Source organism: Neolamprologus multifasciatus, chromosome 8, assembly GCF_963576455.1.
Source record: "Neolamprologus multifasciatus chromosome 8, fNeoMul1.2, whole genome shotgun sequence".
NCBI lineage: Eukaryota > Metazoa > Chordata > Actinopteri > Cichliformes > Cichlidae > Neolamprologus > Neolamprologus multifasciatus.
The window spans coordinates 22,994,141-23,016,141 of record NC_140446.1 but is presented as its reverse complement, the minus strand read 5'-3'; the positions used below and the strand labels follow the sequence as shown (position 1 = coordinate 23,016,141).

Here is a 22,001-nt window from a genome sequence, read left to right as displayed (position 1 = left end):
AAAGAGTCACAGGCTCAAACTGCTGAAAGACAGCAGAGCATTTAGAAACTGAAACTTGATATGGAACTACCGATAAAAACGGGGCTCTTAAAGTAGTGATTTTTTTCAATAAAATACCTTAAAAAACTTTCACAAAGAGCCGGAGAAACTTCCTTGTGTGCTGTAGCACGAGGATTAATCACGGAGTTAAAAATCTTAAAAAGAGCGTGGGGCTTGTGACAATTGGTCGAAATAAGACCTGATAAGTAGGCAGATTTAGCAGCTTTGACGGTCTTCTGGTATTTTGACAGACAATTATGGAAGATTTCCGCTGACACTACGAGCTTATCCTTTTTATACTTCCTCTCAGCACGACGGCATTCGCGCCTGAGAGCACGGGTAGTTTCATTCAGCCAGGGTTGGCATGACGACTTAGTACGCTTAGTCTTATGTGGAGCCACAGTGTCCAGAATAGAAGAACATGTGGAATTAAAAAGGTTGGTAAGCTCGCCAGTCGATAAATCCACAAGACAGACGGAGTCGGGGAGCGCAGAGTTGGCGAAAAGAGTAGAGAAGTTGGTAATGGTTTCAGAATTAATCGAGCGCATCTGGCGTAATGGACCCTGGTAGTTAAGCTCCATATGTCGTAGCATAACATTAAACATAACCACAGAATGATCAGAGATCCCAGAGTCCTTGATATCCGTTATACAAATATCCAGGTTTCCGTCAGATAAAGAAAATCCAGCCCAGTTGAGACGAAAAGGTCGTTTAAAATAAAAGTCTTGTTTGCCAGTGATCTAACATTTAGCAAAGCCATCCGAAGTGTAGTCGGGTTGTTGTTAGTTGGAACAGATCTCAGCAGGCGAAGATTGCTGTAGTTCACACCACCTCTGGAAAGCCGCACCCAGCTCCGAACAGGTGGGCACTCGGCCGGGGAGTCTAGGTGAGCATAGTGTCCAACAGTACTTATCCAGCGATGGCAGGGCAATCTATAGCAGAAGCGGCCCCAGAGAGCATGAGAAGAAGATAGAGTGTTTACAAATACGTGGTAGCTAGTCGCATCAAGTGAGTTTAAGTAAGCCGTAAGTAAGCGTTTCCTAGGTGGAAGGGTAGCTGGAAAGCGGCGTAAATGATCAGAGATATCCGTCGGAGTTGAGAAAAAGTTCCCTGATTGCCACTTGAAACCAGGCGTTTGGTGATTCAATGGCTAGAGAAGAGTTTGACGATCATAGGTAAGAAGCGCAAAGGCGTCAGGATAACACAGAGAAAATAGGATAGCAGACAGTAGACAAAACTTGAGGAGACGGCTTGCCGCAAACACTGGCGCCATCTTGGATGCTGATATCTGGAGATATCTACCACCCAATATATGTGGACACCGGGTCCTAGGAGGTTATTAAAGTCACTAATTTTAGCTATCAGATGACACAAATAAGTGATCCTAAAGTATGACCCCATGTCCAAAACATCTATTTAATCAATTTCTTGAATTAAAATTGAATAATTAAACTGCACTTTGTATTACAAAATGGGTAGCAAGTCACTGTAGTCAGGTCTACCATGAGATCAACAGGAAAGGGAAAAGAATAAGCAGTAGAGAAGCAGATGTGGGTAAGACTGTTCCAGTGAACCGGACCGCACACAATGACTAAATCACCTAGAAAATGATCTTTAGAGCCATTAGAACCAAATATAGGAGCCACATTTGACATTTTTAAAGAAAGGAACAAAATGAGTCAACATTGGACTCGCACCTATCTGTCCATTCACTAAGAAGCTAACTGTGTGGCACAAATGTATCATAGCTGCACATAATGGCTTTCCACACACATCTGTGTAAATGCAGTGGGTGAGCGGGAATGAGACTCTGGGGTGTTTATTTCCAACTTCCAGCATGAAGAGAAAGGATATATCAGCAGAGAGCCAAGAAACCAAGAGATTTAAGGTCAGCGTAATGATTTATTGGTCAGTATTTAACAAAAAGCCTTAGAAATGATCATGCTTGAATGTGGTGAGTACCTTCGACATATAGAAAACACATAAAAATGTAAAATATCATGTTACGTTTGACCTCTGACCTCCCCTTAGAGGTCCATAGATTGATCTGAAGGTCAACCTGATAATGCTACACAAAGCAATTTGACGCTATGTTTCTTACTGCCATTGTTTGTATTGACAACATTGAGGCATTTAGGAAATGATATATGAGGATTCTAAACATCACATTACTTTTGACCTCTGACCGCTTCTTCAAAGTCAAATAAGGTCAAACTTTCATTTAAAAAAATCTTATCTTTAAAGCCATGTTTTAAAACTCTTTAAAACATCCTTTGTATTGGCAATAAATAGCATTTTATTGATTTTATTTGACCCAATTTTTACATTTCACGTCCACCGTTCTTTAAAGTTAAACCCAGAACATGTCTCTAAAGGAAGTGCTGTCATGAGAAAGAAATGAGCTGCCTACATAGTGAGAAATATACTGTAGTATAATGTTATGTAATAAGCTCAAGTTATACATATCCAGTTATTTAATACCCCCATTATTCATTACCTACTCCTACATAGTGTTTGTGTAATCATAGTAAACATATGTAAGCATACCCTTATCTAAATTTCACTGCACTAGAAAACCTCTTAAATTATATTCTAAAAGAACAAAGCAAAAAACAAAAATAATATATTTGAAATATAATATTATTTCTTGAAAATGTAAATACATTTTAATTTTTTTCTATTCTTTTTTTAAATGTAATTCGTTTTTTCTGTCACCAATTAACTCCAAAAAATGATTGAAGTAAAGCAGACACATTGGGGGTTTTTAAAATGAGAGTTGGCATCTTTAAAGGAAGGAGGCAGGAAACCGAAAGGCTGAACCAAGGGCCAGTAAGAGATAAATAGGAATCATATTAAACTGTGGATCACTCAAAGCCACTCTAACAGAGTCCAGTGATTAAAATTATGGAGGTGGAAATGAGCATAGTAATGGTTTGGTTTTTAACAAAAGCTCTGTGGCACAGTAAGAACATATTGTGACTTTATACCATGGCCTTTGTCCAGGTTCCTTGTTTAACTGTGTTTTTCAGCAGTATGATTGTAACACCACAGAGTGAGAAATTGTCTGTATGAACAGTTTGACTGCTCGTTCTCATAGTTTCTCTATTTAAAACTCTGTTCTCTGAATTTAAACTGAGGGGAGGAACGCCGTGTTTCCAGAAAATATTCCCTCCTTTAGTGTTCGATGGCAGTGGTGGAGAGTGTGAGCTGACACAGAATGGTGACTGTAAAGGCCATAGCATATGATTCACAATTTCCATGGTGATCGAGGTTGGTGACCTATTGTTTTCTGCGCACGGCAAAAGATTTCAATGAAGAATAAATAATAAACTCGATAAAATAAAACAGTGCAGTTTATTCCTACTCAGCCTTTCTTCTAAGACTTGATTTGTGGAGGATGTCAGGAAGGTACAAGAATTTTTTTTTCCTCCACAGTATTTTAACAATCCACAAGGTTTGCATTTAAATGCCACGAGATGCAAGCAAAGACAGTAAAACATAGGGCTCAGGGATAAAACCTGACAGGTGTGTGAGTGTTTACCGCTCCCCTGCTAGCTCTGGACTGTTCTTTGGAAGAAAAGCTTCCAGCCCAGTGGACTCTTCAGCTGTGAAGCAGGACGAGAGGTCAGCAGCTGTTGTCAGAAAACTCTAATTCTTCATTCAAAAGAGCAGACAAAAGTCTGGCAAATAATCAGTCACTGCTGAAACTCATCCTAATTATTTAGGTGTTATCCAAGTAGCTGATGTAATTTCCTTAGCATTTAAAGCAGCTGATTTTGAAAACTTCTAGTGTGCCTCAAGCAGCTCCAAACAGTGAAACTCTCACAGCTTATGTTTTATTCAAACACAGTTGAAGGTTTTTCAGTGCCAGATTTTTTACCGGCCCTTCGGCATTTCAGACTGTTTCAGAGGATTAAGATGGATAGTAAAGCAGACCCACAGCGTACCCAAAGGGTGGGTTTTTCCACACAATGCCACTACATTGTGTCTGCCTGTAATGAGCCAGCGGGAGGTTGATAAGAACTAGTATGTGTCGTTATGAGAGGTAATAACAGGTGTTAGATTGTGATGAAGTGGTACCTCAGCTGGAGAAGTCTGTTTTGCAGGGACATCTGGTTCCTAGAAAAGCCTCTGAGTTAGCTTTCCACTCTTTATTTTATCTTCTTGTTGCTTCATTTATCTCTCTTATTCACATTCTACTTGTTTTTGTATACAAGAGGTGAAATACTTTTAGAAGAAAAAGTGTTTTAAACCCTTTGAAATTACCAAGAGAAGATCAGAAAACTTTGTTCTTTCAAGATTGTTTCTACAACAGGACAAATTACTAAAGTACCCTGTGTTGTGTCTTGAGCACCAGTTCTCCAGGCTTTTGAGAGTTTTTCTCACTCATTTTCAGTCCTGGTTTTTAACCCACTTAACACTGACCTATGAATCAGCTGAACATAAAAAAAACTTACCTAACTCAAATGACAGACAGCTCGCAAACACAGTCTGACAAACATCAAACAGTATTTTGGCAGGAAAGAGGTGATCCCTGAAAATGTTTCATGTTTCATGGTATGCAGTGTGTCCTTAAAAAACCTTTAACAACTTGACAAATAGAGAACATAATAAAATGTGGCTGAGTTGATGATTATCGGTAGAACAGTATCTGACGTCAGAGGAAATCAGTTCAGCTGACAGGACCTGAGTGATACACCTGGCTCTTCAGTTGATCACCATCACTCATTATCATCATCAGAAATGGTCTCAATGACTGAGCGTCTGTCGTCTTTAAGACGCACTTAAAGAATGGAAATCGGGTTGAATCTGGGGTATGAGAGATGACACGAGAACTGGAGTGAAAATCAGCGGCAACAGGTTTTATGGAGTCAAATGTCAATTCTTGGTTTAAATGGTGGTCAATATTTAAGGAGGACGCCGAGAGAGACATGCAGTGAGTGCCTACAGTTGTCTGTAAAACGGAGCGGAGGCTCGGTCAGGATTTCTGGCTTTTATCCAGGCCGGGGGGGGTGGTGATTAGGTTAAAAATGAAGGAAATATTTTTTTCAACCATGCAATACTAGCTGGAAAGCATCTGACGGCTTCATTTTTCAGCATGATGATGATGTCAAAAACACTGCCAGTGCTGTAAAAGCATACGAGAAATGACATAATGGAACACGATCAGTCTGGATTGGCCGCACCTCAACTTTTTTAAGCAGTGTGGGATCATCCTGAAAGCGAACAAAACAACAGGCAGCCAACATCTAAAGAAGAGTTTTAATGTCCCTAACAAGCTGAGCATACCACATATTGACTTTCACCTCCTAAATATTGTACAAATTCTGGCTTATATTCTGTATTTCCATGTGTTTGTTTCAGTACATCGCTGCACGCGCTTCCCATTTTCCTAACAAAATATACAGAAATGAGAAGTGGCTCAAGAGTTTTGCACACAAAAAAATTAAATATAAATGTTACCGTGGACTCTGCAGCTTATTTATTAGAACATGAGGTAATTTAGGCCTGCTGGAGCTCAGTCATACTTCAATTCAATTCAGTTTTATTTATACAGCACCAAATCACAACAACAGTCACCTCAAGGTGCTTTATATTGTAAAGTAGACCCTTCAATAACACATACAGAGAAAAACCCAACAATCATATGACCCCCTATGAACAAGCACTTTGGGGACAGTGAGAAGGAAAAACTCCCTTTTAACAGGAAGAAACCTCCGGCAGAACCAGGCTCAGGGAGGGGCTCGAAATTAATAAATAAAATGTAAAGAAATGAATAGAAGCTGGCAAAAGAGCAGAAACCATGATGTTACCTTTTATTTTAGTCACACCCTCTGTGACCCTCTCAAAGTACAATTTAGGCTGAACTCTGTTAAAAAGCATTAATTTGGTTACTAAGAAGCCAGTATTAAGAAGGTAACACGCTGTGTCTGTAGATAAAAGGTTGGATTAACAAACACAGCAAAAATTAGTAAAGAAAAACATTTGTTAATGGTACTTTAAATGTTTCCTGTAATTTAATCAGTGTGTCACACGTGATTCTAAGTGCTGTGCAAACCTCCTCCAGGCAGTTTTACCCTTGATTCTTGTTCCTGCTTTGTTTCTTTAAATCCTCGCTGTGCATAAAGAAAATAAATAAATAAAGAGACTATGAATCAGCAGGTTGTAGCTTTGTAACAACATAGCTGTTAATGGCATGACAGGATGTGTTTGCTTGTCAGTGTTTGAAGCAGGCCACACACACACACACACAGACACTCATTATAGATACCCTGTGACCTTTTCACTTTCAGTTTGAATAGTGTGTACTTTAAATATATGTGGCAGGCATGACAAATGAGACAAATGGGACATCAGAGGAGAGGGCTGCTGCTCAGAGTGTGCAGAGAGGCAGACAGACTGGCTCTACACACTGGTCCCAACTTTAAAGAAACCCTCACAGCACAGATAAAGCGGCTTTCCCCTTCTACAGCCTCACTGTCTGTAGCATCTAAAGCAGACAATTCCCAGCACCTTATAGGGAAAAACAAAAAAACACAAGACCTAATTTCTCATATTTACACTCAGTCACAGATCAGCAGTTCAGCAATCATATTTCAATCTACAGTCTCCATCCCACAAGGGCTGCATATCCACGAATAGCAGGTTTCATAATAGAAATCTGTTTGTAAACAGCAAGGCCATCCTTCAGACTGGGAACCTCCACAGGCGTTTTGCTGTTAATAGATCGGTTTCCTGTTTGAAAAGACAGCACCTAGTATTTTTCTTTCACAGTACACAGACTTTCTGTCCATGCTGATTTTCTTCACGTATTTTGTTATCATCTACAGTTTGCCAAGATGTTCTTCTTTCATCCATCCTCTTAAACTGTTCTTATTCCTGTGTAACAGAGAAGCCCAAGGACATAGACTAACAAAGATCAACTGTTTGTGTCTCTGCAGAGGGCTTGGCAGTAGGTGTTGGTTTTGGAGCTGTAGGAAAGACAACATCTGCTACCTTTGAGAGTGCCAGGTAAGACTGATGTAAAACCCGAGAAACAAATACAACACACGGCCTTTCTGAAGTTGTGAAAAATGGATTCTTGGTTTGTTGATTGGTCTGTTAATTTGGCTGTTGAGCATTTTATCCGTCATTGCAGCTGGAGACAGTTTTGGTTGAGGTTATCTGTTCACAGGCTCTCTGACTGGTTATTATTACTACATTAAAAACTTCAGATAGTTGAGTTTAATACTGAAGCTGATGGTTGGCTTTTCTTATGCTCATTTTTAGCTCCATATTGTTTTTATGAGCTTTGGACAATTCACAGTTCAAAAGAAGGGAGGAGAAACCCATAATCTATAATTTGTTCTCAGTTTTAGGTTATTTCCCTTTACAGCGAGCTGTCTTTTGATTGGCCGCTCCTCATAAACTCAAAATTTTAACAGCAAGAGAGGGGACTTTAGTGCTGTGTGTCTGAAATAATCGCAATCACGATATCCTCTCATCTTGATATCACACAAAGCTGAGATGAGCGTTTAAAGAACTAACCTTAGTATTTGAAATGTTGGCTATGGCTAATATGAGTATCCAACAATGTAATAGTGTATAAATGATTGGAAATAAGTTCCCCTTTGAAGATGGGTTTGATTACTTTAGTGTGTTTCCATGCAATCCCATAACTATGCTCTGTTGTGTGCTGCTGACACCTAGTGGTTATATTCTGGTACTGGCCATACAGTTGGAGATCCCAGCAAACCTTTTCTAAGCCAGCAGCCTCGTCTCTTGAAGCAGCTGCATGTTTATCTGTGCATCTGAAAAGGCATTAAGATTGAAAACAATCAGGTCTTTAACAAATAGAAACAAGGTAACACTTTGATCTGCTGACAGTGTGATTGCAGTTTCAGTTACACACACTACCAAAAGCAGTTATAAACCAGAGTTAAACTACACTTGTAGATACTGATTAAACACAGGCTGCAGCACTTATTAAAAAATATTGTTAAACCCAGGACGCACTGCACCAGTGTAGGGTCTGACAATGAGCCCAAGGATTTCATCCCAATACGTAATAGCAGTCAGGGTGGCTTTGCCTAACCTGTGGACATCTGGGTCCCGCTCCATGGACGTGCCTCTCCACACCATCACTGACCCATGGCAAACAAACCAAACTGGTCCCCGCTGCTTATCCAGACCCTTTCTGAAGCTTGGGAGCAAGCTCAGGGTGAACCTCCTCTGATCTGTGTGGTTGACCTTCCAGTTCTGGTATTTAATGGCAAATGCTAATCGGGCTACGTGGCACTGGGCATTAAGCACAGGGCCCAGTAGAGGACGCTGGGCCCTCAGCCCACCTTCATGAAGATTTTTTTTTTTGGTCAGAGACTTTGACACCAGTGTCCTGTTGGAGCTCTGGCAGAGCTCATCATTTTCCTCCTTGCCAAAGGAGTAGATACCAGTCCTGTTTATTGAGTTGAGGACCTGCGGCCCTATCCAGCTCTCCTGGAGTAACAGCCCATCTCCTCCTTGACACTGTGCTGGGAGACACATCAAAGCTAGCCAAATGAACAGTTTACTCTGGTTTGGCTTCAATGTCTGACGACTGATTATTACAAAAGTTTCAAATTTGGGAAATCTATGTGATAAATTACACAGTATCTGGAAACTCCTTTTGTCCCTACACCGAAACCTTCCTCACCATTCAAGTTGTTATCGTGTGCATCCACCCTACATGTAGTTACATTTCTTGGGAGGTGTACGTCAAGTTACGTAGAAGGTTGCGGTGTAGGGTTAAAATGGGGTTCCAGTTATGGCGCAAGTTACAACGTAGATCTGATGCAGATGTAAGCATAAAGGTTGCACACAAATTATCTACAAAATTCCTAACATTTACAAATATAAAAAAGGTTTCATGCAATACCAATGAGTTTATACTCAATGTTGTCCTTTCAGCCTGAAGACTTTCACTCTTGTCTTCCCACTTCATCATGGCACCATTGGTGGCCAGCTTAATATTTCATAATATTTCTTGTAAAGAAAAGTTGGGTGACTGATTGTTTGTGCTCCATCAGAAATTTGGCCATTGGTATCGGAATCCAGAATTTCCCTGAAGGGCTGGCAGTGAGCCTGCCCCTCCGCGGGTCAGGGGTCTCAACATGGACAGCCTTCTGGTAGGGAAAACACAGGTTTCTACTCACTGTGTCAATCTTCGAACAATGTGCAGCTGCCTTCATTGTTGGTGTTCTTCCTTCAGGTATGGTCAGCTTAGCGGTATGGTGGAGCCTATTGCCGGGCTACTCGGCGCCATAGCTGTTGTTCTGGCAGAACCTCTATTGCCGTACGCGTTGGCATTTGCTGCCGGGGCGATGGTCTATGTGGTGGTGGATGACATCATACCTGAGGCGCAAGTCAGGTAAGAGTGCAAAGGAGGAGTTATTTTGGGGGTGGGGGGGTCAAAGCTAGATTACTTGTGCAAGAAGTCTAATCTATTATCCTTTGCTTCAACTTGGCATCACCAGTGGAAACGGAAAGCTGGCATCCTGGACCTCCATCCTAGGCTTTGTAGTGATGATGTCACTAGATGTGGGTCTAGGCTGAGATCACCATGAGGACCGGCGATCCCTCACAGGACATGATGTCGTCATCATGATGCAACTTGTATTTTAAGTAAAAGGGGGACCAAAATTAGTGTTTGATTCTCAAACACTGTTTATGCATTTATTTTTAATTGTTGATCATAAAATTGATCAGGTTTGGAAGGATGATCATACTTGAACTTTTAACTTTTGTCATTCACGTTTTAACAGTGATTTCCTGAGAGCAGCTGACATGTTTTTCATGTCTGATATTTCATTAAGGAATTAATTTCTGAATATTTAAATGAATATTCATATTCCAGGGCTGGAGAATGTTTTGTTGGGACTTTGTAGCTTTTAAGTTTAGAAACAATATTATAAGTACAGATAATTTCTGTTCTGTTAAGTTAAAATGAATGTGTTGGGTTTTGTTTCGTCCATTTCCCTAATGATCATGATACTTGAACTCTGGTGTTTGGCTTGCTGTTGTATGGGAGTGAAAATAAATAATTACAACATTTCTACATCAGTCGTCTTGTCATCATTAAGAAACCAGACAGTATGATTATGGTGTGTTGAATTATGGCATTTCAAATATGACACTTTGCAGCTACATGCTCTTTAATGGAACATGTTCAACCTAAATATTTCAAACACGCAATCTAATGTCCCGGGATTATGATGCTTTTATTTTGAGATGTGGTGTTGTCGGTATTGATTTGATTTGAACAGTAGTCTATTTTCAGACCTTTTGATTTTACCGTGTCATAAGATCTTGTATTTGTTCATCGACTAACCTTTTGTAATCTATGAAAGTACCTCTCACAATAGTGTACAGCAAAATGGCCATAAAAAAATGTAACCCATATACAGTGGTGTGAAAAAGTGTTTGCCCTCCTCCTCTTGTTTCATCTGAACCACATTAGAGAAAGATAAACAAATAATGCAGTTTCTAAATGATAGTGTTTATTATTAGGGAAAGGGTAAAAATCCAAACCTGCTCGGCCCTGTGTGAAAAAGTGATTACCCACTTAACCTAATAACTGGTTGGCCCACTCTTAGCAGCAACAACTGCAATCAAGCATTTGTGTTAACTGGCAATGAGGCTTTTACAGTATTTTGTACAGAATTTTGGCCGACTCATCTTTGCAGAATTGTTTTATTTCAGCCTCATTGGATGGGTTTCAAGCATAAACCAGCTTTTTAAGGTAATACCACAGCATCTGAATCAGAGTCAGGTCAGGACTAAGCCAATCCAAAGTCTTTATTTTGTTTTTCTTAAGCCATTCAGAGATGGACTTGCTGGTGTGTTTTGGATCATTGTCCTGCTCCAGAACCCAAGTGTGCTTCAGTTTGAGGTCACAAACAGAAGGTCGAACATTCTCCTTCAGGATGTTTTGGTAGACGACAGGATTCCATTTACCACAAAGTCTATCACACTACCACCACCATATTTTACTGTTGGTATGATGTATAATGGGACACACACCTTCCAGAAACTTCAGCTTTTGTCTTGTCAGTCCACAGAGTGTTTTCTCAAATATTTTTTTCCCTTTAATAATAAACACCTTCATTTAGAAACTGCATGTTGTGCTTACGTGTGTTTTCTCAGTCTACTATTTAAATCTGTTTGATGATCTGAAACATTTAAGTATGACAAAAATACCAAAATAATAGGAAATCAGGCCATACTTCCTGGCCATCCAGTGTGGATGTTAGTGAAACTGTTGGGAAGACAACGTTGGAGAGACGTGAACATTTTACTTGTCCTGTATAATCTGCAGATTCTGACAGAAATCTGCAACTATCCTTTGAAGCACCGCTCCTCCCTTAAACAGCAATAAGGATAATACCGAGAGACAGAACAGGTGCTGTCAGCCTGCAGCAAACTTGAGCAGTCTTTCAAATTTAAAGATTGGACTAAACAAGCAGTTCTTCTGCATACAGACTGGTGTTACTGGGAGTTTTTTGTTCAGTTGCTCTGTTGCTGGGGTGATGGGTAGAAGCAGGGTAGATGGTTTGAAAATAAAAGACTTTTATTAACATTGATACATTTTTTTTAATTAAAGAATTTTGTTGTAATTTAATGTGAAAATATTGGCTGGCTCTTACAAACAGAAAGCTTAAACAGCAGATGGGTGTTGCTCCTGCGCACACAGTCAGCGCTGTGTTTCTGAGACGACCAGGTCAAGAGAAAAAAGACACGTATGAAGCTGAGCGAACGTCTTTATGTGAAATAGTTCAAATAGTTCAGGATCTGTTCATTATGAGAGCAAATTTGGATTTAGTTTTGATCATTGTCTTTTGACTAAAACTTCATTCAGTTTTAGCCACGATTTAGGAAAAAAAATTACTTGACTAAATACTACTTAGATTATTGAAGACTAAATCTGAATTTGATTTGAGTAAAATATAAAGTGTAAAAGTCTGTCGTGTTTTTACGGTGAAAGTTGGTCCACATGGTTTACAAAGTGTCTTATTTTCCTTGAAATAAAATGTGAAATGTGTCCATCTGTTTGCTCTTGTCTTCCTCCCAAGTGTTGATATTTTGCAACAGGAAGTGTGGGAGCATCTCTTCCTTCCAACGTGTTTGTCATGGGCAGATCAAATTGTCCAAACTCGTCTCGCCTCTCTAGGAAAATTAATTCATTCTGGTTGAAGCTTGTCTCTCCTTTTTCATTCATTCATTTTTATTTGTCAAAGAAAGTGCCAAGACATTTCATTATACTTTTTTTTTACATTCGTTTTTATTTATTTATTGTTTTGTTTCCATCAGGAATAACATGAAGAGATTTATTAGTCAATGATATTAACACTGATGAGGAACCACCATTGTGCTGTAACCCATTCTTACTTATTTGGCATGTTTGGACCAATTTAAGGAAGTAACACAATGATGAAGAGAAACATGTATGACTTGTTGCAGAGTCATTCACATGCTAGTAAAAGCAGATATAAACCAAACACAGACTACAGTACTTGTCAAATCTATCCTTCAAGTTTATATTTTGGTGATTCTGAAAAGCATCAAATTCAGCATCCACTCTCTAATAATTATGGTCATTAACTCTGTTTTATGACTCTAATGTAACATCAATGCATTGGTAAAAAAATGTAGATCATAAACGGGGTTGTTATACTTTCTGGAATAGGTCTGTGGGCCACTTTTTCATTTAAGCAATTCATCTAAGGAAAGCTTAGGAATGTAATTATAGACACGTTTCCCTTTCATGCAGAGCTTAAATCATGATTTTTACAAATATAGATGGGCTTTTGAATAAAACCAATTTACAAGATAGTAAACATGTTATTCAAGTCCTGAGAAAGTAACAAATATTGGTGCGATGGCACAAAGGTTTAAAACCAAACTCTACCCATATTCCTTCCAATTGTATATGGCTTATCCATTTACTTTAAACAAAATCCAAATTACAAAGTGCTTCACATGAGCAACTAAAAAAAAAAACAAAACACCAAACCAAACACACAAACACAAAGCCATCAGAGAGCAGTATATTGCAGTAAAAATGAAAGAGATTTAGGACAAAAGAATTGGGAAGACCAACTGACTGGCGACTGATTTTCTTGGTCGGATTGGTTTCACTGGCCAAGATAAAAAATATATTTTCCTCCACTGGATTCCCGGGCCTGTAGATCAGACTGGACCCTTACATAACTGTTCTGGCCACAAAAAAATTACTTGTTTCAAATATTTTAGTTTATTGCTTGTGGCTTGATGCTTGACGATCAAAATCTGGTTTTGATAACAAAGTTAGCATTTTGCCTCACAAGAGCTGGAATATTTCTTTGCAGTTTTGAAAAATAATCCCTCGTCCAGGAAATCTGAGGTTTAGAAAACAGAACCTCTATTGCCCTATTGATCCTTTGAGAATCATCACCATTTCTAAGCAAGGTCTTGAATTTCTCCATCAGACGGTTCATGTCCTGCTGATAAATCTGTGCCGCATGCACGGCTCTGGATCCATCAGGTTCTCCTGCACTTTGTAGACGAGCCTGATGGATCAGCATCTGTGTGTGGAAGGCAGCTCCATTCACCCACTGCTTCAGAAACTGAGTGTCCATATGTTCATCTATCAGCATGGAGTTCTTAGAAAAGAAATTGGAGTACACGGCATCATAGGGTTAATTATGAACATTTCTATACATTAATACTTCTGTAAAATCCCCTATTCAGGGATGATTTGTTACAAATGAAAGCTGGCAGCTTCGTACCTTTAGCCGTGTGAGCTGGGCACTAAGAGCAATCTCAATTTGACGGGTGTCAGAGAGTTGAAGTTGTGAGTCTCTCAGGTTGATCTGCATACGCTTCAAATACTCGTGCATCAGATCTCGCACCTGCACAGTTAAGGAGGAATGTTAACATTCATTAGGGCAAATTTTGTGTGTTGATCAGCAGGACTTTTTTTTTACAAGGAAAAAAAGTGAATTAGTTTATTTAGCTACATTACGCATCCCAATGAACACCACTTTTAAGTGCTAAGTTCTTAAGTTCTTACCTCCTTGGCCTTCTCCTGTGCGAACACCCTCTCTAACATTTCAGCTGTGCCCATGGTTTCTTTGTTTAGGCTTTTGGCGACCACGTCTAAGGCCAAGGAAATGATGAGAGCTCCCAGTCCGACAGCATTAGGCACCACGCTGAGCCCACCTAGAACATTCCCCACCTCTCTCACAACAGATGCAACCTGTTCTCCACGGTACAAGACCTGGTCTCTGTAATTGTTCAGCTCTTCAGCTGAGTTGAGCCCAGAGAATCTCTGCAGGGAACTGAGAGGACATTTTTTTCCCATTAGTGTAGCACTCTACAAGGAACTCTTACTGAGTGGAGGAAAAATTAGCTCGTGCTTTTATTATATTTTAATTAACTATTGATTAACTTTTACTGCCCATTTTATTTCAGTTTTAAAATTTACCAAATACCATCTTGAACGGAATGTTATCCTGTTGATGGAACTTCATCTTGCTGAACAGAATGTCATCATTAAAACTGGAACGTAATCATGTCGAATGGAATGCTAAAGGACACTAGTTGTCTTTTGGTTGTGGAATTGCTTACCTGTCAATTTTAAGTTCATCCAGCTGTAAAGCATATAGATATATTAGCAAAGATTTCACAGGCCATCTCCTCCTGCTCTGGAGATAGTGTTTGACCCATTTCCTGTTTAGTTGCTGTCATGAGTGTAACAAAGAAAAAAAGCTTTAATTTTTTTTTTTTACATTATCTAAGACAGAATCTTTAACAATCTTTGAAATCATAAACATGTTTTTTTGGAACTTATTTAAATGGACTTTCCCCCTTGTTTTTTCAATGGTTTAACAAGAAGATTTCTGTCTTTCTTTCTTGTAGCACAACAACCAGCAAATAAATAAATAAATAAATATATATATATATATATATATATATATACACATATATATATATCTTTAGATGGTTGTGGCCACATCTTGTTCACATATTGATTTACACAGAAGATAAATCCTAACTTTAGTGCTCATCTGACTTTAGTCGGGCTCCACTGAATGTGCTGATTATGATTGTGTAGGATTTTAGAAGCAATTTCCCCAAGTATAAAATCTTTTAACATATTCTACAAAAAAATGTCATAATCTGAACATTTTGGGAAATTCTTTGACTGTCTCTTTGACTCTTTCTCATTTTGAGAAACAGAGCTCATGCAAAAGCCTAAATAAAAGTGCTTAAAGATTTTTGCTAGTGATCTGCCCTTTGGGACACAGTAAGTACAAATCACATCCTTCTTGCACCCTTCCTAAACATATATCAGACATAAATATTCTTGTTTTTGTTTTGTTTTTTTGGATGGGTGTTGCTTTTAAAAGATATTTTTGTAGAATGTGCCAGGCTAAGAAGCAACAGGATTACAAACTGAAGCTGTTAGGTATCAACTCACCTAAAGATTAGAAGTTAGCAGCAGCAGCAGTGTCGGTGGTTATTTCCTTCAATGTTTGAGGTTCAGGTTTAAATGGTTGAACGGAAAAGGTAAAAGGTCACAAAGCACCAATGAAGACCTATGTCAACATACTGAATAGATAAGAGACAGGACGAAATAACCACTGACAAAATAATATTCTTGCATGGTGTTGTCACAAGAAAATGTTAGAAATCTAACTTTTTTGCCTTTCTTTTGATATATACAGTGGGGCAAAAAAGTATTTAGTCAGCCACCGATTGTGCAAGTTCCCCCACTTAAAATGATGACAGAGGTCAGTAATTTGCACCAGAGGTACACTTCAACTGTGAGAGACAGAATGTGAAAAAAAAATCCATGAATTCACATGGTAGGATTTGTAAAGAATTTATTCGTAAATCAGGGTGGAAAATAAGTATTTGGTCACCTCAAACAAGGAAAATCCCTGGCTCTCACAGACCTGTAACGTCTTCTGTAAGAAGCTTTTCTGTCCCCCACTCGTTACCTGTATGAATGGCACCTGTTTGACCTCATCATCTGTATAAAAGACACCTGTCCACAGCCTCAACCAGTCAGACTCCAAACTCTGCCATGGCCAAGACCAAAGAGCTTTCGAAGGACACCAGGAAAAGAATTGTAGACCTGCACCAGACTGGGAAGAGTGAATCTACAATAGGCAAGCAGCTTGGTGTGAAAAAATCAACTGTGGGAGCAATCATCAGAAAATGGAAGACATACAAGACCACTGATAATCTCCCTCGATCTGGGGCTCCACGCAAGATCTCATCCCGTGGGGTCAAAATGATCATGAGAACGGTGAGCAAAGATCCCAGAACCACACGGGGGGACCTGGTGAATGACCTGCAGAGAGCTGGGACCAAAGTAACAAAGGTCACCATCAGTAACACACTAAAACGGCAGGGAATCAAATCCCGCAGTGCCAGACGTGTTCCGCTGCTGAAGCCAGTGCATGTCCAGGCCCGTCTGAAGTTTGCCAGAGAGCACATGGATGATACAGCAGAGGATTGGGAGAATGTCATGTGGTCAGATGAAACCAAAGTAGAACTTTTTGGTATAAACTCAACTCGTCGTGTTTGGAGGAAGAAGAATACTGAGTTGCATCCCAAGAACACCATACCTACTGTGAAGCATGGGGGTGGAAACATCATGCTATGGGGCTGTTTTTCTGCCAAGGGGACAGGACGACTGATCCGTGTTAAGGACAGAATGAATGGGGCCAGGTATCGTGAGATTTTGAGCCAAAACCTCCTTCCATCAGTGAGAACTTTGAAGATGAAACGAGGCTGGGTCTTCCAACATGACAATGATCCAAAACACACCACCCGGGCAACAAAGGAGTGGCTCTGTAAGAAGCATTTGAAAGTCCTGGAGTGGCCTAGCCAGTCTCCAGACCTCAACCCCATAGAAAATCTGTGGCGGGAGTTGAAAGTCCGTGTTGCTCGGCGACAGCCCCAAAACATCACTGCTCTTGAGAAGATCTGCATGGAGGAATGGGCCAAAATACCAGCTACTGTGTGTGCAAACCTGGTAAAGACCTATAGTAAACGTTTGACCTCTGTTATTGCCAACAAAGGTTATGTTACAAAGTATTGAGTTGTATTTTTGTTATTGACCAAATACTTATTTTCCACCCTGATTTACGAATAAATTCTTTACAAATCCTACCATGTGAATTCATGGATTTTTTTTTCACATTCTGTCTCTCACAGTTGAAGTGTACCTCTGGTGCAAATTACTGACCTCTGTCATCATTTTAAGTGGGGGAACTTGCATAATCGGTGGCTGACTAAATACTTTTTTGCCCCACTGTATATTTAAGATAATAATTAGTTTGTTTAATTTTGGAGATTAATGTCTCTCATTTTAGCAAACTTCATATAATTTTTCTTCGTGTCCATTTTTATTCATATGTCAGTTCCTCCCCTCTCATTTAGTATTTGTTTTTAGACCAGATGAATGTAGTCTGACTCCCTTAAAAAAAATTTTGTCCTGGTTTTTGGCAGTTATTTCATTTATATAATATCATCATATCATGTGATAATGTGCAAAGCAACAGGACTTTGCCTAAGGTCACTGTTCTTTTGGAAATATTTGAGGATCAAAGTCTTTGTTGACAGCTCAGTGGGACAGAGGCACAAACGAGCCGTTTCTATTTAGTACCACTTACTTTTACAGCCTAATCCCAACTTTGAGTGTCACGAAGCATAACAACTTCTTCTTTGGAACTGGGCTTGAACACATTTACTAACATCAGTCTCTGTGTGATGGATCTCTGAGAGGTGAGACTGCACGATCCTGAGGTAGATACCAGATCCTCCATCAGGTCTCGACACTCCATAACTCACGAATCGAGTGTAAAGTAAAATTTCCGTGTGAATCAGAAAATATTATTCTGAATATAATCATTAAGGAGAAGAACGTGACTGCACTGGGAACTCCAGTGCAAACAGCCTTTGTAACAGTTCATTAGAGTATTGGGCACACCTTGGATAGTTAAAGTGTAAGAACTACAATTCCACAACAATAATCCACCTTTATTCTTTTAGCTGAAGAACCAGTCTTAAGAGCAAGAACAATGCATACTCACACAGAAGCCATTTTAAAAAGAGGACAACGGGGCTCAAATCCTGCAAATAAAAGCTTAAGCTAAAATAAAAAACAAAACAAAACACAGGTCATAAAATAATTTAACCTTCACTATCTACAGAACAGTGACTGGTGCTGCTTTGTGTTGCAAGAAGTTGATGAGACTTGTGGGCATTTCCAGCTGGTCGATGCAGTTGATCTTGTTGATCTTTCTGAGGTGTCTCCGCACAGCAAGTCGGCACTGTGAGGTCAAAGCTTTTGGATTTCCTGGAGACAAAAGAAAACAAAGTTATACCCACAATATATCATGAATGATAATAATATTATTTATATTTAATGAAGTTTACAGTAACTATTATTACTAAACAAGACATCCAACATATATTTAACAATCCCCCAACTGGTCGTGGCAGATGGCTGCCACTCCCTGAGCCTGGGTCTGGCAGAGGACACTTCCTGTTAAATGGGAGTTTTCACTTCCCACTGTCACCAAGTGCTCACTCAACGGTGGTTGTTTGATTGTAGGGTCTCTAACTTACAATGTAAAACATATTGAGGTGACTGCTGCTGTGATTTGGCACTATATAAATAAAACTGAGTGGAACATATAACTGCTGCTGTATACATATTGTAAGTACATTATTTAAGAATTTTAGCTTTTACTGTGGGGAAAAAAAAAAATCACACCTACAAACTGTGTTAATGTTAAATACATCCATCCATTCGCTTTTCAGGGTCGCGGGGGGCGCTGGAGCCTATCCCAGCTGTCATAGGGCGAGAGGCAGGGTACACCCTGGACAGGTCGCCAGTCTGTCGCAGGGCCAACACACAGAGACAGACAACCATTCGCACTCACATTCACTCGCACATTCACACCTAGTGGCAATTTGGATTATCCAATTAACCTATCCCCACAAACTGCATGTCTTTGGACGGTGGGAGGAAGCCGGAGTACCCGGAGGTAACCCACGCAAACACGGGGAGAACATGCAAACTCCACACAGAAAGACCCGGCCTGATGTTGGAATTGAACTCAGGACCTTCTTGCTGTGCGGCAACAGTGCTAACCACCATGCTGCCCATGTTAAATACAAATGCTAGTCAAACATATAGTATGTAAAGCAAAGAGATGCCTGGAGGATAAATGTTAGAAGGCATCTGTAAAGTCATATTATAAATTTAGTTATTTTATAGATAAAACTTTAGCACTCCTTTAGTTACATCGTCATCAGTAGTGTTAAAGATCTGAAGTGAAAAAGCGCTGAAGAATCTGTCCGACACCTCTTTCTCGCAGCAGCAGCTCCACAGCCTCGTTCTGCTTCGTCGACTTCTCGATGATCAGCGTGGGGAGGTAGACGTTTGCACCGAAGTCGATCAGAAGCTGGATGTACTCCACGCCACAGCCGTGCCTAAGGCACATCTCCAGCACAGTTTTGGGCTGCTTGTCAGAGCTCAGCAGCTTGGCATCAGTGCAGTTGTAGTCTGGGTCTGCCCCATAGAGGAGCAGCAGTTTGAAGCACTCCATGTGTCCATAAACAGCAGCCAAATAAAGCGGCCCACTGGAGACTCTGGCACTCGAGGTCCACAGTAAGACTTTGGCGCGGGAGTTCACCTCAGCGCCGTGTTTTAGTAGCTGCTTTAGAATCTCTGCATCGCCTTCCCTTGCAGCAGTGAGGACCGGCGAGCAGTTGTTGGACGAGCTTCCGTTGGGGTTGGCGCCAGCTTTGAGGAGAGTTAAGACACAGTCAAGGTATTTCCCTCGAACGGCTGCGAACAGCGGCGTCTGGGCCTTGACGTCCACGCAGTCTATGATGGCACCGTGAGCTAGAAGGACCTGCAGACAGCTGAGGTGGCCTTTAGACACTGCAGCATGCAGGGGTGTGCCTGCAATGCCCCAGCCACCTCTGCAGTTGATGACTTTCTTGTAGATTTCTTGGCAGAGCATCTCATCAAGGAGTCTGTCATTGTTTTGTAACACAGCCTGCCTCAGCTGGGAAATTTCACAACTCCTTTTCTCTTCTTCAGCGGTCCTTAGCTTGAGCATAGAACCTGCTGCAAATGCAAAGACAGAGAATAAATAACACACCAAATATACAAACGTATGGTCCTCATACAAACACCGCAGTGCATTTCTGTTTGTCAACGTCATCTGTTCTCAAAACAGATTTGGTGTCCTTAGGGCACCAAATCAGCAACCAGTGTTTTGTATTAAAGAAAACAACAACAAAACATAGAATCCAAAGTTCAGGTGAAATATAAATAAGGCTTCAGATCTGACTCGGATAAAAGTGGCAAGATAAAGTTATTATTCCATTTCCGGGAAAAAAAAATAGTATATATAGGCGTTAAAGTTTAAGCTGGTCATTAAGACTTTTTCCACAAAACTTCATTCAAAATCTTTACAATTTTATATTCGCAAAACTAATCGTCCGAACTATGCATCCAATTAATCAATCTATGCTTGTTTATGATAAATAAAACCTTCTGGAAACCTTCGGCATAAAAAGGCATAAAGGCTCTTATAATTAAACCAACCGTTTATTAGAAGTACTGCGATTTTCCCCCGTGAGGCTGTAATGTAGGAAGAAATGGGACATATTTAGTTTAACTTTCTTACACTGTGTACATGCCGACTCATGCCTCTTATATTAAGGAAGGTACCCATCGCATCTCTACACGACATACAACATAAACACACGTATAACGTTTCTTATCAGGACTAATTCGCGGACCATAAATAGCTTCGCTAATATTCACCCTAAAACCCCATTGAAAAAACCCAACTAGATATTAAATTCCAAATATCCCGTTAGTACGCAAACATCTCCATCCTTTAACAGTGCTTATTTCAAAGAAACGAAGCTAAACCCTTATGTTTTCTTCGTTTAACATTACCTAAGAAATGTCACCATCAACAGCCTCCTTCTTTGCTTCCTGTTTTCTGCTCTTCCTCGGTGGTGTGTTTGTGTGACGTACCGCTGCTGCCCCCTAGTGACTTTTATTTGCAATGGCAAACTGAAGCTTAAAATAAATATCGATAGCATAATAGATATTTAACAGATGCAATAGCAAAATATATAAATAGTCTATTAAATTGTAAAAACAACAACAACGACAACAAACAGTATTATTAACTGACTTTTTGCAAATCAAATCTAATTTTTTGCAAATCTGATTTTTAATGCAGATAATTATTTTGGGGAACACTTATGAGCTGCAGTCCACAGTTTGAGGAACTTTAATTTGATTTTGAGTTGTAGTTTTATTAGTGCTGTAACTGTTTCAGTTCACAGTTACCTATAGGTCAGTCTGATGTAACTGGTAAAGCATAGGCACTTTTTTAGTGGACCATTTTCAATCATAAGATAAAATTTTATTCACTTCATTGCTGAGTTAATAAAAGGAAAATTTGTTAAAAATACATAAAGTCATGGTGAAAACTGACATTGTGAAATGAAATGGAATAAAATCCCATATTTGCCATGCTTCCTGGCTCTTGGACCCATGGTTTTCAGTGTTTTCAGTTAATTATTCATTTTGGGTTTTGATGAGTGTCTAATGTACATGTCAATAATGTTGTTTTGTAATGCCTTACGCTTATGAGTAAGCCCATCTGATTCCTGGTATTGTTATTTGTGCCTGTAGTTTTTCGGTTAGTTATAAATGACTTTAGATTTGTTAGTTCCCTTAATGGTTCCCTTTCTGTTCCTTCACTCTCGTCTTTGTGTCGGTCTTTTTATTTTTCTCCTTCCCTGTTTAGTTGTGTTAAGTTAATCTTATTCTCTATTGGGTTGTGTCTCTCTTCCTGTTATATTTTGGTAAGTGTTATTCTCTGTGGCTTGCATTACTTCCCCATCTCCTT

General features: G+C 39.7%; 3 protein-coding genes across 6 annotated transcripts in view; 1 reads left to right on the top strand and 2 right to left on the bottom strand.

Moving 5' to 3' along the window:
• slc39a11 (solute carrier family 39, member 11) overlaps positions 1 to 13,099 on the top strand; it is a 186,505-nt gene extending 173,406 nt beyond the window's left edge. For both annotated transcript variants that reach the window (XM_085170430.1, XM_085170429.1), the window contains exons 7-10: positions 6,981 to 7,050; positions 9,084 to 9,182; positions 9,266 to 9,424; positions 9,531 to 13,099. In XM_085170430.1, coding sequence (XP_085026556.1) covers positions 6,981 to 7,050; positions 9,084 to 9,182; positions 9,266 to 9,424; positions 9,531 to 9,609 — 407 coding nt within the window. In that variant the 3' untranslated portion in view covers positions 9,610 to 13,099. The remainder of the gene's footprint in view (positions 1 to 6,980; positions 7,051 to 9,083; positions 9,183 to 9,265; positions 9,425 to 9,530) is intronic.
• Positions 12,316 to 17,891, bottom strand: LOC146513124 (uncharacterized). The gene is made up of 5 exons (XM_085171033.1): positions 17,862 to 17,891; positions 14,662 to 14,774; positions 14,105 to 14,372; positions 13,821 to 13,943; positions 12,316 to 13,694 (listed from the first exon to the last, which is right to left on the bottom strand). Exons 1-5 carry the CDS (start codon positions 17,889 to 17,891, stop codon positions 13,335 to 13,337), a joined length of 894 nt encoding a protein of 297 aa, XP_085027159.1. The 3' UTR covers positions 12,316 to 13,334.
• Positions 17,892 to 18,066: 175 nt separating this feature from the next.
• On the bottom strand, positions 18,067 to 21,210 carry LOC146513123 (ankyrin repeat and SOCS box protein 12-like). Of its 3 annotated transcripts, XM_085170434.1 has the most exons (4): positions 21,035 to 21,210; positions 20,675 to 20,710; positions 19,421 to 20,191; positions 18,067 to 18,406 (listed from the first exon to the last, which is right to left on the bottom strand). In XM_085170434.1, exons 3-4 carry the CDS (start codon positions 20,181 to 20,183, stop codon positions 18,255 to 18,257), a joined length of 915 nt encoding a protein of 304 aa, XP_085026560.1. In that variant the 5' UTR covers positions 20,184 to 20,191; positions 20,675 to 20,710; positions 21,035 to 21,210; the 3' UTR covers positions 18,067 to 18,254. The 3 variants fall into 3 exon arrangements, with proteins under 3 accessions (XP_085026560.1, XP_085026561.1, XP_085026559.1); XM_085170435.1 differs by lacking the exon at positions 20,675 to 20,710 and having other exon boundaries at positions 19,421 to 20,188; XM_085170433.1 differs by lacking the exon at positions 20,675 to 20,710 and having other exon boundaries at positions 21,035 to 21,208.
• Positions 21,211 to 22,001: the final 791 nt, after the last annotated feature.

Excerpts from the sequence above, each read along its gene's own strand:
- LOC146513124 (XM_085171033.1), bottom strand. The coding sequence starts at position 17,891 with ATGGAGTGTCGAGACCTGATGGAGGATCTG. Across the intron at positions 14,775-17,861 it reads GAGACCTGATGGAGGATCTG|CAACTAAACAGGAAATGGGT; the intron begins GTATCTACCTCA and ends CACTCATGACAG. Across the intron at positions 13,944-14,104 it reads CACAGGAGAAGGCCAAGGAG|GTGCGAGATCTGATGCACGA; the intron begins GTAAGAACTTAA and ends TTAACTGTGCAG.
- LOC146513123 (XM_085170434.1), bottom strand. The coding sequence starts at position 20,183 with ATGCTCAAGCTAAGGACCGCTGAAGAAGAGAAAAGGAGTTGTGAAATT. Across the intron at positions 18,407-19,420 it reads GCTGCTGCTGCGAGAAAGAG|GAAATCCAAAAGCTTTGACC; the intron begins GTGTCGGACAGA and ends TTTTGTCTCCAG.